This window comes from Chrysemys picta, chromosome 24 (genome assembly GCF_011386835.1).
Source record: "Chrysemys picta bellii isolate R12L10 chromosome 24, ASM1138683v2, whole genome shotgun sequence".
Taxonomy (NCBI): domain Eukaryota; kingdom Metazoa; phylum Chordata; order Testudines; family Emydidae; genus Chrysemys; species Chrysemys picta.
Genome location: NC_088814.1, coordinates 815,844 through 830,460, shown reverse-complemented (window position 1 = coordinate 830,460; position 14,617 = coordinate 815,844). Strand labels below are relative to the sequence as shown.

Genomic DNA, 14,617 nt, shown 5'->3' with positions numbered 1-14,617 from the left:
GCTCTAAGCGCCCTGCAATGTGCACGGGGGGGTTGCGGTGCTGCCCCCTCCAGCCAGGCCGCGCCGTGCTCGGCGCTGTACACTCCCCGCCGCTCTGGGGAGGAGCGCTGAGCTCGCGCGGCGCGGCCAAGGGAGGGGGCGCTGGGCCGCTTCCGCCCCCATCCCGCGCGTGCGCCGTCGCCCTGTGCGGGAGGAAGCGGAAGTCAGGTGACCGGCATGGCGGGGTGAAAGGTCGGCGAAGCGGTCGCTCCTTCCTTTTCCGGTTTGGGCGCCATCGCAGCCGGAGCCTCGGTGAGTCGGGGGGGGGGGGGGCGGATCGTATCGGCCGCCATCCGCGGGACGGCGGGGCCCGGCGGGGGGCGCTTGGCGCGGGGGGGGGCGCGGGGCCGGGGGCTGTTCCTGCCGGGACCCTCGGGGCCGGGGCGGGCGGACCCTGGGGCGCGGGGCGGCTGCCGGGCTGGTAACGCGTCTTGTCTCCTGGCAGCGATGGGGAAGTTCATGAAGCCCGGGAAGGTGGTGCTCGTCCTGGCGGGGCGCTACTCGGGGCGCAAGGCGGTCATCGTGAAGGTGAGTCCCGCCTCGAGGGCCTTGGCCCGGGCCCGAGCTCCGCGCACGGCCTGCAAGAGCCGGGCAGTTGCCTTGCCCAGTGGCGGCCCCGGCCCCTGCCCCAGCCCGCCCGGGTGCGAGCGCCGCCCGCGTGGTGGGCTCCCTCTGGGGTAGGCGAGGGAAGGCACCGCCTACGGATCTGGGGGTCCGCGAACGATTCGCTCCCCTCCCTTGGGTGCCATGTAAACATGGGTCACGCTTGGAGCCGCAGGGCTCTCACCTGTCTGTGCCCTCGCGGTCTAGCCAGAGGCCTGTTCTGAGCGTGAGATTGGGATTTATGGTGTGGTGTGCTTAATCCCCGTGTGGTTTAAATCCACCCTAGTTCCTGTGTGTGTTCAGTGAGGGTCGGTTCAGGTTTGCTGAGTGGGTCACAGAGAGGCCAGTGCACAGACATTCTTGTCTAGTGGTTAGGCACTAATCTAGGATTTGGGAGACCCAGGCCCGGTTCGCTGCTGTGGCGCAGATTTGCTTTTGGACCTTGGACAAGTCACTGAATCCCTCTGGGTGCAGCTGGCGGTGTGATTCCCGGCAGGGATAAACCTGTGCTGGGAATCCAACCCACCAGGAGCCGTGCAGGGATAACCTCTGTGCCTCAGTTTCTCACCTGTAAATGGGTATAATAGCACTGCTACCTCGCAAGGGGGTTTGTGAGGATAAATACATTAAAGACTGTGAGGCGCTCAGATTTTACAGTGACAAGGGTTGGATAGGCACGTAAGGTACTTAGACATCTGCTTTCTCTGTGTTACCTAGGAGCAGCTGGAAACCTGTCATCCATATGCTGCTCGTCGGGCTGAGAGCGGAGGTGCCTAGAAACGTTAGCTCCTAGAGCTAGATAGTTTGAGGTGGTTGTGTATGTCCTGTGGTTATTCATGGGAGTTGCACACCTGCAGAAGAGACACCTCTAAAAATTCCATGGAATATAGCGTGAGCATTCTGGGGGCTTCCCTTAGTGCTGCTTTTTGTGGCATGTGGGCTTTAGATCCGCTCACGTAGCAGAGGATTTTCTTTTGGGTTCTGTGCACCCTGCCATTTGGCTCTCTCTCCAATGCCTTAAATTCATTAGGCTATAGCAGTTTTTCTGTTCAAAAGGTAGAAGAATCTGTGGTGACCTCCCAGAATCCGGTTTCTGTGCATTGTGCTAATAGGTCTCCTGTGTGTTTCAGAACATTGATGATGGCACCTCGGACCGACCGTATAGCCACGCCCTGGTGGCTGGTATCGATCGGTACCCACGGAAGGTAACTGCTGCAATGGGCAAAAAGAAGATAGCGAAGAGGTCCAAGATCAAATCTTTTGTGAAGGTTTATAACTACAACCATTTAATGCCCACCAGGTGAGCAGGCTTGGAGCTCACTGAAGTGCTGCTAATAGAACTAGTAAACTACTTTAGTTTCCTTCAACATGGCAAAAGCAGATTTTCTCTTTGGTAGAGCCTAGAAACCTGCTTCTCTGAGATTTCCTCAGTTATGTCCTTATGCAGCTCAATGAATAGATTTGCAGGATGCTGACTTGGGTGGCCAGTGATAATTATCTTGGAGGAGTCAAAAGTTGAGGTGGGACATTCATGATCTTCCCCATCCTTTTATCATGGGGATTCAGGCTGACACGCTCGCTGTGGGAGAGGTCGGTGGACAAATTCAGTTGTCCACAAATGCATCTCTTGTGGCATTGGCCATTATTTAGGCCTTTCATTCCCCCCCCTCCCCCCCCCCCCTTTGGCTGGAGACACAGCCTTCCTCCTGTGAGCTCTGAAGAGGATTTGTAGTAATGATCTGGATCTCCTTGGTAAGGGGCTTGGAGATCTACTGATGGACAGTGCAAGACAAAGAGCTGAGTATTGGGGATTGTAGCCGAACCAGCATTTCATGATACTGTCACTGGCCTTCCCTTCCCCACTTCTAGTGTTGTGTGCTGCTGAGTGCACACTGAGGGCAAAGCAAGGCTGCTTGGCACCTCTCACACCATCTGCTGGCTCAGAGTGCTTGAGGACTCCTGGGTCACTAGGGGTGCTGGCCTGAGTCTGTCTTTTAGGTATGTTTTAACGGCCACCATTCTGTGGGTTGGCAGGAGAAGTGCACTGTCTAGCCAGACTCAGGCTAGCTATCTAGCATCCTGGCGTGTGGGTGTTTCAAAGCCTGCTGTTCCCCCTCTCTCAGGTATTCCGTTGATATTCCTCTGGACAAAACCGTTGTCAATAAAGATGTGTTCAGGGACCCTGCACTGAAACGCAAGGCAAGGCGCGAAGCCAAGGTGAAATTTGAGGAAAGGTGAGTTGGAAACTGTTCTCCCTCCCCCAGCTGCTTGTTACATTTTTAACTCCTTCGTTGAACTGTAGGAATCGGTTTATACTTTAGTTTCTGAGTCATTGAAACCTGCAACCCAGCCCCCAGCTTGTTCTCGCTCTCCAGTGAAGTGTGTCCAGCCTGACAGCTGTTGGCTGGGAGACCCCAAGAAACAGCGGGTTCCTATAGCACTGATGTCCTAGCATGCTCCTGAATGGGGTTCTGCTGGCCCTGCAGTGACAGTAACTGGGGGTCTGGCTGCCTGAGGATGTTAAGATCCTTTGCATTAACTGTAAATTACCACCAGGCCTCATCCTAAGTTAATATTTACATACTTCCCTCCTTCACATAAAGTGCTCCTACCTTTTCAGCTGGATACATATAGTTTTTCACTTCCTGTCCTTCAGTGTGCACTCTTCCACCCCCAAGGAGGTTGCATGCTAGTGGTGGGGGCAGGATTCTTGCAAAGCAATGTGTTATGGTAACAAGATTTAATCCTGCACTTGCACAAGCACCTGTGAATGTACTGCAGGGAGCAACCTTGGGGGGGAGGGGGGCAGAAGAAAGGGGAGGAGTAGGAGCAGCTAGGACCTTAAAGGGGCTGTTTCCTAATTTTGGTCTCCTGACATCCTGTTCCTTAGTTACCTGTTAGGTGCATGTCACTGGATTCCCTTCCCTATGTGCATGACTCCAGCTTGGCAATCCGTGCTTGAGGCTGATTGATTTGCCTTCTCGGAGGCTCTGAAATAGGAAGGAATCAAAGGAAGGAATTCCGACTAGCATCCCCCTCAGCAAGAGGCAAACCTCTTTCCTTGGGCCTGCCTGCAGAGGGACTATTGGCTTCTACAGCCATCCTCACCGCCTTGGCTCCTGTGTTAGCAGCAGGCTTATGCGGCTGTATCTGTCCTGGCTTGGGGCTGTGCAGATGGCATTGTTGACTTTGGAGTTGTGAAATACCTAGTGGGAACTGTCAGTCCTGCAACTGCCAAGAGTTGCTGCCCTTGTCCCCTGTCGTCGTGCTGACTATAAAGGTTAACGAGGAAATTGTAGGCCTCATTTAACTTGGTTTGGGGCACAGATCTCCATGCTGCACTTAACCAAACACCCAGAGAAGCTAGTTCTGTCCAGGCAAATGCTGTTTTACGTTCGGGGTTATTCCCCTCCAGGTGAGGCACTGGCCCAGGATTTGGTGCGGGGGTGTGTGTGGCATTTTTCCTTTGCTTTCCTCTTCCCAAAGGCCTGTCATGCCTACTAGCAGGCTCGCCCCAGCTTCCTGTAGCGCTTCTGATGTGGCCAAAGGAGTCACTGCATAGCAGTGAGGTGGCTCCCTCTTCACAAGGAGCTGAACTCACTGCTTCCATGGTGCTCTCCGGCCAAGAGTCCCACGCGAGTTTCCCCCCCAAAGGATTGGGGAAGGGAGGTAGTGGCTGCTCCAGAGCCCAACTCCAGCCGGGCAGATGTGAGCGTCAGTGGGCCTGAAGCTTGGGCTGAGGCTCGTTCGGGACACTGGTGCCAAGCGTTCCCTAACGTGTGGATTGTGCCTTTCTTTCAGATACAAGACTGGCAAGAATAAGTGGTTCTTCCAGAAGCTGCGATTCTAAACTTGTAACATGGCTGCATCAATAAATGTGTATTCAAAACCATTTTGTTGCCCTGTAAAATGTTCCCTGGTGCGAAGCATCTGGCTTTGCGGTGTAAACGTCACTTGCTCTGTGCTTCGATGAGATGACTTGCAGGGGTAATTACAGTCCAAGCCAGCCAGGAAGGGATTCATGGAGCGTTAAATGGAATTAAATACTAACCGAGATGGCTTTGGAGAACTGCCCTACGAGTCGGCTCCGTATCTCATGCCTTCCTCACACAGTGTGGAGAGCAGATGACAAAGCTGCTCCACCTTTCCAGCAATGGAGGCAGGGTAGTCGAAAGTGCTCTGAATGTGAATTCAGGTCACTCATGGGGAGGGAAATGATTCGGGGTCCTGCTATTCCAGCTGGCTTTGGTTCTTTGGCTAAGAAATGGGAGTGATACGTTCAGTGTGTGTGTGTGTGGGGGGTCATTTTTTTTTCCAGTTGCCTTTGCCGAGTATTGGTCTTTGTGGCAAGTGGCAACTTTGTCTGATTCAAAGAGTCTCCAACTGCATCACTGGCCTTTGGGAGCAGAAGCGAAATGAAGGTGGGCTGAGCTCAGCAGCAGGGAGGTAATTTAGAGGGTTTATTGTGCAAAAATTGTGACATTGCTTCAACAAAAAGGTTTCATGAGCACCTGGCTGATGACTTATTAGAGGGGCCTTCGGGAAAGTGAAGATCAGGAACTGAAGAGTTGGAGACAAATAAGCTTCTGGTCTCCCCCACAGCGACTCAGGGTCCCTATACACGGCATGAGGTTAGATGGGGAGATTCGGCCCTTGCCAGGATCCCACTGCTGGGAAGGGAGGATCATCTTGGTAAGAGAGATTCTCTTCGCTCCCTGAATCACAAAGCTTTGCCTCGTCCTAGTTTCTTTAAATGCCCTCTTTCGTCTCTTTCTCTCCCCCCCGCCCCCCCCAAAGTGTCAGTGTGACTGATGGCACTCACTCAGTAGGGGCCTGCACACCGCTGCTGGCTAAATGACACCATCCATCAGAGTTTGCTGCTGCCGTTACCCTGTTCCTTGCCAAGGGCAGCATCTGGCCCCAAGACCGAAATCAACGTCCAGGGGTGTCTGTTACTCTTGGGCCTTGTTTGCACGGGGGGCGGGGGTAGCACTGATTAAATCCGCTTTACCCCTGTGTGGACGCATTCGCAGCGGATAGGGTGACCAGAGCGCAAGTATGAAAAATTGGGACAGAGGGTGGGGGGGTAAGAGGCACCTGTATAAGAAAAATCCCCAAATAGGGGGACTGTCCCTATAAAATCGGGACATGTGGTCACCCTAGCTGCGGTGTCAGTGCCTTGGTCCCCTGCAGAGCGGCCCTGGGGCGGTCCCTGGTGGGGCCGGGGGTCTCCTCGCCCTGGGGAACCGGCCGGGCTGGGGCCCCCGGGGGAACCGGGCTTTGCCTCTGGCCGAGGCTGCGGGGCTGGGCTGCTCGCAGGCGGCTCGGCGGGGCGGGGCATGGGCCGGCCGGGAAACGAAAGTGAAAGGGGCCGGAGTCAGGCAGGAAGCGCCGACGCCGCTGCTGGATGCTGGGGCGGTGAGAGGGGCTGCAAATTCCGCATGGGGGGGGCGCCCTGCTCTGAGCCCCGGGGTGCTGGGGGGGCGGTCCCTGCCCCGGGGTGTGTGGGGCCCATTGCATGCCCTGGGTCCGCTAGGGTGTTAGGGGCTTGTACAGTCCACCCCCTTTTTAGAGGGTCTCCCAGTGTTCTCCCCACTCGGGGGGGGGGGGGCTCTGTGCCCCCTCCCTGGGGTCTGGCAGAGCCCCACCCTCATTGTTTCCAGCCCAGGTGCCCCAGGGGCGCTGCCTCCCCAAGTCCCTGTGTGGGGTGACCAGGGGAGCCCCTTTGTGCTCCGTTCCAGGGATTCCCTCCCACCCTGGGGTGTTGCAGTCCTGGGGACCGGGCACCAGCCCCACGGGAACAGGGCCCATTTGCCCCCCATCTGGGAACTGGTCCCAGCCTGACATTTGGGAGCCAACCCTCCCTTTAGACTGTGTCTCCTGTCGCTCCCTGGGGTTTCTGGGCACCTGCAGGTGAAGGGCAGGGCCAGTCCTGAAGGGGGGGGGGGGGCGCAATCAGATCAGAGTGACCTGCGGTGAACATGGGGTGAGCGCTCATCTGTCACCCCAAGCCTCCTCACCCCCCTGAGCCTGGAGAAATGCTCCACGCTCCAGTGACGGGCGAGTCAGGAAGGCCCAGGTCCAGGAGACCGGTGTATGCTTGGCAGTCTATGCTCCCCCGCGTGACGCGCCCCTATCACTGGAGAGCCAATGCTCAGCATGGTGCTGATGGGGGAGATTCGGGGAGGGGGGGTTGATTTTGGTGCCAGATTCTGATACTTTGGTGCTTTCTCTCCCCAGGTGTGAGTGACACAATGACAGATTCAGAAGAGGTAACTGGGCACCAGGCGAGTCAGTCCCTGTCCTGGGCTTTTGAAAGCCAAAGTGGAAATTAACGTTTCCCGGGAGGGCACCAGGAGGTTGTTTGTTTGAGGCCTGGTCTTCACTAGGAAATTAGGGTTGTATAACTCCGTCGCTCAGGGGTGTGAAAAATCCAACCTCCCCCCCCCCCCCCGAGAGACGCAGCTCACCCAACCTAACCCTGGTGTAGACAGCGCTCTCCCGTCGACTGGCCGCCTCTCTGAGGTGCATTACCCCTCCCGTCCACGTGGGCAGCGTCTTCACTGAAGTGCTACAGCAGCCCAGCTGCAGCGCTTTGAGTCTAGATGAGCCCTGAGCGCGGGAGCTGGACACCACACCGGGCAAAGGAACAGCCTGAGTCCAGCAGGAAAGTTTCTTCCCCACCCCCATGTGGATTCTGGCTCCACCCCCACCCCTCTGGCTCCACCCACATTGAATGCTGACCCCTGTGCTGGTGGAGCTAGAGAGCTCATGTGCAGATGGTGACTGGTATAGCCCATGGCACGGGCTGCCCCGTGATACAGCGTGTGGGCTCTGGGGTCACTCACCTCTCTTGGCTTTTAGGAGTCTTTTGTCCGTCTGCCTGATGAGCTCACACTGGAGAACAGCTCCCCCGAGATGACACCCGAACGCCTGCAGCAGGAGATTGAGAAATACAAGGTGGGTCCCTGCCAGGCACTGCAGGTTGGGCACGTGAGCCGATGGCGGGATGGGGCAGGAGCTGCGAATGCGCCTACCAGCTGCAGTTCCCTCCGCAGTGTGCGGTTAATAGAGGCCCAGCCCGAGACGATTCTGGGCTGATAGTGCCTGGGTGTAGCCTTGCAGAGCAGCCCCGGGGAGCCTGACGTTCCCTTCGGTGTCTCTCCCAGGAACGCTGTCAGGCGCTGGAACAAGACCGGCTAGAGCTGGGGATGGCGAAGGAAGCCGCTGAGCAGAGGACACAAGGATTCCAGAGAGAAGCCGAACTCCTCCGTGGGAAACTGGAGAGAGAGAAGTGTCTGAGCAGGGAGCTGGAGCCCTCCTACCAGGCTGGTTTCTAGGAATAGGCCCCTTGCACCCCACCCTCCCCTGATGCATTTAGTCTGAGTCTAGTGAACATATCACAGAACCACAGCACAGTCTGGCACAACTGGCTACCTCTGCTCAGCGAAGTCCTAGGGCTGGGGTGGCAGGGGCTGCGGGTGGGTGTGAGGGACGCGCAGGGCTGGGGTGGCAGGGGCTGCGGGTGGGTGTGAGGGAATAGCAGGGCTGGGGTAACGGGGCTGCGGGTGGGTGTGAGGGATGCGCAGGGCTGGGGTGGCAGGGGGGCTGCGGGTGGGTGTGAGGGAATAGCAGGGCTGGGGTAACGGGGCTGCGGGTGGGTGTGGGATGCGCAGGGCTGGGGTGGCAGGGGCTGTGGGTGGGTGTGAGGGACGCGCAGGGCTGGGGTGGCAGGGGCTGTGGGTGGGTGTGAGGGATGCGCAGGGCTGGGGTGGCAGGGGCTGCGGGTGGGTGTGAGGGACGCGCAGGGCTGGGGTGGCAGGGGCTGCGGGTGGGTGTGAGGGATGCGCAGGGCTGGGGTGGCAGGAGCTGCAGGTGGGTGTGAGGGAATAGCAGAGCTGAGTGGGGGATGCGCAGGGCTGGGGTAGCAGGGGCTGCGGGTGGGTGTGAGCGAATAGCAGAGCTGAGTGGGGGATGCGCAGGGCTGGGGTGGCAGGGGCTGCGGGTGGGTGTGAGGGAATAGCAGAGCTGGGTGGGGGATGCGCAGGGCTGGGGTGGCAGGGGCTGCGGGTGGGTGTGAGGGACGCGCAGGGCTGGGGTGGCAGGGGCTGCGGGTGGGTGTGAGGGATGCGCAGGGCTGGGGTGGCAGGAGCTGCAGGTGGGTGTGAGGGAATAGCAGAGCTGAGTGGGGGATGCGCAGGGCTGAGGTAGCAGGGGCTGCGGGTGGGTGTGAGCGAATAGCAGAGCTGAGTGGGGGATGCGCAGGGCTGGGGTAGCAGGGGCTGCGGGTGGGTTGTGAGCGAATAGCAGAGCTGAGTGGGGGATGCGCAGGGCTGGGGTAACGGGGCTGCGGGTGGGTGTGAGGGACGCGCAGGGCTGGGGTGGCAGGGGCTGCGGGTGGGTGTGAGAGACGCGCAGGGCTGGGGTGGCAGGGGCTGCGGGTGGGTGTGAGGTACGCGCAGGGCTGGGATGGCAGGGGCTGCGGGTGGGTGTGAGGGACGCGCAGGGCTGGGGTGGCAGGGGCTGCAGGTGGGTGTGAGGGAATAGCAGGGCTGGGGTGGCAGGGGCTGCGGGTGGGTGTGAGAGACGTGCAGGCCTGGGGTGGCAGGGGCTGCGGGTGGGTGTGAGGGACACGCAGGGCTGGGGTGGCAGGGGCTGCGGGTGGGTGTGAGGGACGCGCAGGGCTGGAGTAGCAGGGGCTGCAGGTGGGTGTGAGGGACGTGCAGGGCGGGGGTGGCAGGGGGTGCGGGTGGGTGTGAGGGAATAACAGGGCTGGGGTGGCAGGGGCTGCAGGTGGGTGTGAGGGAATAACAGGGCTGGGGTAACGGGGCTGCGGGTGGGTGTGAGGGAATAGCAGGGCTGGGGTGGCAGGGGCTGCGGGTGGGTGTGAGGGATGCGCAGGGCTGGGGTAACGGGGCTGCGAGTGGGTGTGAGGGATGCGCAGGGCTGGGGTGGCAGGAGCTGCAGGTGGGTCTGAGGGACGCGCAGGGCTGGGGTGGCAGGAGCTGCAGGTGGGTCTGAGGGACGCGCAGGGCTGGGGTAGCAGGGGCTGCGGGTGGGTGTGAGGGATGCGCAGGGCTGGGGTAACGGGGCTGCGTGTGGGTGTGAGGGACGCGCAGGGCGGGGGTAGCAGGGGCTGCGAGTGGGTGTGAGGGACGCGCAGGGCGGGGGTAGCAGGGACTGCGGATGGGTGTGGGGGATGCGCAGGGCTGGGGTGGCAGGGGCTGTGGGTGGGTGTGAGGGAGTAGCAGGGGCTGTGGGTGAGTGTGAGGGACGCGCAGGGCTGGGGTGGCAGGGGCTGCGGGTGGGTGTGAGGGACGCGCAGAGCTGGGGTGGCAGGGGCTGCGGGTGGGTGTGAGGGACGCCCAGGGCGGAGGTGGCAGGGGCTGCGGGTGGGTGTGAGGGACGTGCAGGGCTGGGGTAACGGGGCTGCGGGTGGGTGTGAGGGACGCGCAGGCCGGGGGTGGCAGAGGCTGCGGGTGGGACTGAGTGAGGGACGCGCAGGGCTGGAATCATGGGGGGTCCAGTGGCAGAGCTTCCCTGTCCCCCCACTCTGATTAGCTTTTCCTTCCTTCCTGAAGGAGCTTTGTCTGGCCAAGGAGGAAAGAGGCAAGTTGCTTCAGGAAAAGCAGGAGCTGGAAAAGGAGCTGGAGGAGTTGGAGGAGAGGAGAGTGGCCTGGGAGGCGCAAGCGAAGGTAAGGAGGTTCTCAGCAGGGCCTCCAGCCCGCCCCACACATCTGGGGATTGTCACTGAGGGGCCCGTGGGCCTGCCTGGGGCTGATCAGTTCAGACGGCAGGTTGCAGTGAGTGAGCTCGACTCCCGCTCTGCTGCTCGGAGGTAGGGTGACCAGAGGCCCTGATTTTATAGGGACAATCCTGATATTTGGGGCTTTTTCTTATATAGGTGCTTATTACCCCCGTCCCGATTTTTCACACTTGCTATCTGGTCACCCTACTCGGAGGGGAGGGTACAACAGCCTGCTAGGGGCTCTGCTGAGCCCGGAGTCTGGCTCTTGTGAGAAGAGCCGAACACAGGGCTCAGGGCCTTGCTTTTACATCTCAGCGCAGAAGATGCCTCCAGCAGCACAGCGCCCCCCGGCACTGGGGTCGGCGCTGCCTTGGGGGGAGAGCACCCAATACTGACCCTGCTTAGCCTGGGAGATCTGACGGGGCCCTGGCCGGGGTGCCCTGGCGGCAGGAGTGATACTGTGTGAGGAGCTGCAGGCTCTCGGGTGGGGGCTGGCGGGGATGGGCCCCAGCCATCTCCTCCCTCCCCTCCCTGGGCACAGCACTCCCTCACGCTGCCCGGCGGGCTTTCCCCAGGCGCCGCCCTCCCTGCCGGACAGAAAGATGTTGTTTAAGGGACACGTGACGGAGGCCGAGGACGTGAACGCACTGGTGGTCGCCCCTCGGATCCAGCGTGCACTACCTGGGGGCTCTGCCCTCCTCACCTTCGAGGAGCCGGAGGGTAGGTCTGTTGCTGCAGGCCAGCCTAGCCTGGGGAGGATGTCCAGCTCCACACGCACTGGCTAAGACGTGCAGCCTGGGGTCCCTCCCTCAGAGGTGACTGGCCGGGGCGTGAGGCCCCAGCATTGCCCTTGCCAAGGGCCCTTCGGGCTGCTGTGGCTTGGAGCCCTTTGCTTTGCCAGACTGTCTCCCACCGCCGCGCTGCAGAGCCATCCTGTGCGGAGGCCGTGCCCCACGGCCCAGCCCTCCGGTGGAGGGATTCCCTGCCTGGCTTGGCCCTGGCCCTGGCCCATCCCGCCCCAGAGCCCCTGCTTGGCGCTCCCCAGGCCTGAGTGGTTTCTCCCTGTTTGCAGTTGCCCAGAGGATCCTAGAGATGAAGTGGCACGAGGTGAAGCTGGATGAGAGTGCCGCGTGCGAGGGCCGGGTACGAGTGCAGGCGGAGCCGGTGGAGCTGCTGCTGCCCTCAGCCCTGGAGGTGAGGCCCAGCTGCCAGGGAGTCCGTGCCACATTCCTTGCAGGGGCCTCTCAGCATCCTTGGCCCACTGTCAGCGCCAGGGGATTTTGCTTTCCCCAAGGAACTTCAGCAGCCTCTAGCACGCTGGGGGGCTGGGCTGTGCCCGGCAGGGGCAGGGAGCCTCTCGCACACTGGGGGGCTGGGCTGTGCCCACAGGCAGCCTCTCGCACGCTGGGGGGCTGGGCTGTGCCCAGCAGGGGCGGGGAGCCTCTCGCACGCTGGGGGGCTGGGCTGTGGCCGGCAGGGGCGGGGGGCCTCTCGCACGCTGGGGGGCGGGGCTGTGCCCGGCAGGGGCGGGGGGCCTCTCGCACGCTGAGAGGCTGGGCTGTGCCTGGCAGGGGCGGGGGGGCCTCTCGCACGCTGAGAGGCTGGGCTGTGGCCGGCAGGGGCGGGGGGCCTCTCGCACGCTGAGAGGCGGGGCTGTGCCCGGCAGGGGCGGGGGGCCTCTCGCACGCTGAGAGGCTGGGCTGTGCCTGGCAGGGGCGGGCAGCCTCCCCACATCCTGCAGGGCCGTGTGCCGCTGCCTGTTCTCAAGGTCGCCGGGGCTGTGCTCGGTTCCAGCACAAAGCTCCCCCCATTGGAGGCCGGGGGCATGAAGCTCCCGGGTTCCTGCCTCCTGCCATGTCCCAGGCAGCCCCGGCCCCCCCGCCTGGTGCCCGCCTCCTGCCATGTCCCAGGCAGCCCCGGCCCCCCCGCCTGGTGCCCGCCTCCTGCCATGTCCCAGGCAGCCCCGGCCCCCCCGCCTGGTGCCTGCCTCCTGCCATGTCCCAGGCAGCCCCGCCCCCCCCGCCCCAGGCTGGAGCCGTGACGCCTGGTACCTGCCCCGCAGATCGAGCTGAAGCTGAGTGACAGGTGCATTCTGCTGTCCAGCCTCCCACACCTGGATCTCTCTGAGGAGCAGCTGCTGGACAAGCTGGAGCTGTTCTTCAGCAAGGAGAAGAATGGGGGCGGCGAGGTGGAGCAGCGGGAGCTCCTGAGTGATTCTGGGCACGTGGTGCTGACCTTTGTGCACGATGGAGGTACCTGGGGGAGACGTCGAGAGCCGGGGGGGGCCTGGAGCTCTCATTCTGGGGGGGGGGACAGCTCCCGGCAGCAGACTGAGCGGTGAGGGGGGCTGGAGTGGGAGGAGACGGATGGCTCCCGTCTCCCAGAGGCTGCACTGGGCTGGGTGCGCTTGGCACAGGATTCCTGGTGTGTGCTCGGGCAGATGCTGCCACTTTCGCCCCCCCTGGCGCTGGTGGAAAGGCTCAGCCTGCGGGTGGGAGCAGGATGTCAGGGCGTCTCTCTTACTCGGCAGTGGCGGAGCAGCTCATGAAGAAAGGACGCATCCAAGTCCCCATTGGGAAGCAGACGTACGAGCTCAAAGTGACGCCCTACATGAGTGGACAGATCACAGACCTTCAGGTAGGGGTTGCAAGCCCCAACGCGCTCCCAGCGTGCGCTGGTGCCACCCCCGGCCAGGAGCACCCTACGTGCACTTTGCACAAGCCTATGTGCCCCACTCCCACCCTCTGCATGCTCCAGCGCTCGCTCGCCCTGGAGGCTGAAGGCACAAGGCCAGCTCAAAGGGTTGATGGCCAAGAGCGCGGGAGGGACAGAGGCAGACAGCTCTGTGGGGCAGGGGCTGTCTCTTGTTCTGTGTCTGCACAGCGCAGAGCACAGTGGGGCCTGGCCCGTGACTGGGCTCCGAGGCCCTGTGGAAATACAGATAAGAACAACACTGGGGAGCGGGAACCCCTGCTCTGCATTCCCAGCACTCCCTGCTGCGGGGTCAGACTAGCCGCTCGGCCGGGACCCTGCGCCTAGGGAAGCAGGCAGGTGCTGCAGGAGGCTCTGTGCAGAGCTAAGCAAGGCACTGGAGCTTGCCCGGCGTGGTCAGGACGTGTGTCACACCCTGCCCTGACTCCTGGGGGAGAGAGGGGGGTCTCTGTGGTGTTTAATTCCATCCGTTGAGATCCCCTGACTGCTCTCCCCGTAGCTCAGCCAACACCTGGTTGTGCCAGCGCGCTCTGCAGGGTCACGCCTCTGCTCTCTCCCCCTAGGTCCGTCCGTCCGTCTGTGCCAAGACCGTGCTCCTGTCGGGGATCCCGGACATTTTGGACGAGGAGTCCATGAGGGACGCCCTGGAGATTCACTTCCAGAAGCCCAGCCGAGGCGGCGGCGAGGTGGATGCCCTGGGATACGTGCCAGTGGGGAGGCAGGGACTTGCTGTTTTTGAGGAGGACGCGGACTGAAGCTCCTCCATGGACATGAACCCGAACACGAGACAGTCGGCGCCCAGGGCCTGGGCCTGAGCCCACGGTGCTCCGTGTAGTACTGTATAGTTTAATCAGACTCTGATTGGAATTAAAGTATTGTCAGGGCCGAGTGTGGATCTGCGGTGTTGTGGAGCTGGGCACGAGCAGGGAGAGAAGGATCGTGTGAGAGCCATGGGGCAAGAGAACCCCATTTCGGAGCGTCCTGTTTTCGCTCAGCGCAGTGAGCAGGCCCGGGGTGCTCTCCACGAAGCCCTGGCTGGCGACAACACCCAGAATGGGCGACGCGGGCATGGAATGGAGTGAAATGAGCCGTGGGTCTCTGCCCACCACACCCAATAGTGTTTAGGCCCCGCTCGGACCCCTCTTTCCAGCAGGGTGCAGGGTTAACAAATGAGTTTGGAGCCTGGGGGGGTCAGTGTTTAGCCGAACTCTGATGTTTACATGGTGATGTGGTCTCAAAGGAGGGTTATTCAGGGATTCCCCACCCTGAATTTCTGCCCCCGCTGGTGTGGCAGGGGCGTGTGACACCCAGCCGTGCTGTCACTGTGCGTCAGCCCCACGGCACTGCTGGGAGCAGGGCTGCATTAGCCCGCTGGGCAGGGGGCCCTGGCAGGTGTGGGGTCAGGTCCTTGTCCGTGGGGTGGGCCATGCAGGCAGAGGTTCCTGGGGGTTGCGGGGGGAGGGGGTTGCACACCCAGCAGGACAGACAGACCCCAGCATGACTAGGGGCGGGGCG

At 61.5% G+C, this 14,617-nt stretch overlaps 2 protein-coding genes across 3 annotated transcripts; both read left to right on the top strand.

The window, feature by feature from the left end:
* The first annotated feature begins 151 nt into the window (after nucleotides 1-151).
* Nucleotides 152-4,534, top strand: RPL27 (ribosomal protein L27). Its single transcript, XM_005310045.4, has 5 exons — nucleotides 152-291; nucleotides 485-567; nucleotides 1,773-1,942; nucleotides 2,766-2,876; nucleotides 4,444-4,534. The coding sequence occupies exons 2-5, from the start codon at nucleotides 487-489 to the stop codon at nucleotides 4,490-4,492; spliced, it is 411 nt and encodes a 136-aa protein (XP_005310102.1). The 5' UTR covers nucleotides 152-291; nucleotides 485-486; the 3' UTR covers nucleotides 4,493-4,534.
* A 1,428-nt stretch (nucleotides 4,535-5,962) lies between these two features.
* On the top strand, nucleotides 5,963-13,987 carry IFI35 (interferon induced protein 35). Of its 2 annotated transcripts, none has more exons than XM_042844011.2 (10): nucleotides 5,963-6,060; nucleotides 6,883-6,914; nucleotides 7,507-7,602; nucleotides 7,812-7,970; nucleotides 10,224-10,337; nucleotides 10,966-11,110; nucleotides 11,463-11,584; nucleotides 12,453-12,642; nucleotides 12,921-13,027; nucleotides 13,666-13,987. In XM_042844011.2, the coding sequence occupies exons 1-10, from the start codon at nucleotides 5,982-5,984 to the stop codon at nucleotides 13,855-13,857; spliced, it is 1,236 nt and encodes a 411-aa protein (XP_042699945.2). In that variant the 5' UTR covers nucleotides 5,963-5,981; the 3' UTR covers nucleotides 13,858-13,987. The 2 variants fall into 2 exon arrangements, with proteins under 2 accessions (XP_042699945.2, XP_042699943.2); XM_042844009.2 differs by having other exon boundaries at nucleotides 5,967-6,060; nucleotides 6,883-6,929.
* The last annotated feature ends 630 nt before the right edge of the window (nucleotides 13,988-14,617 follow it).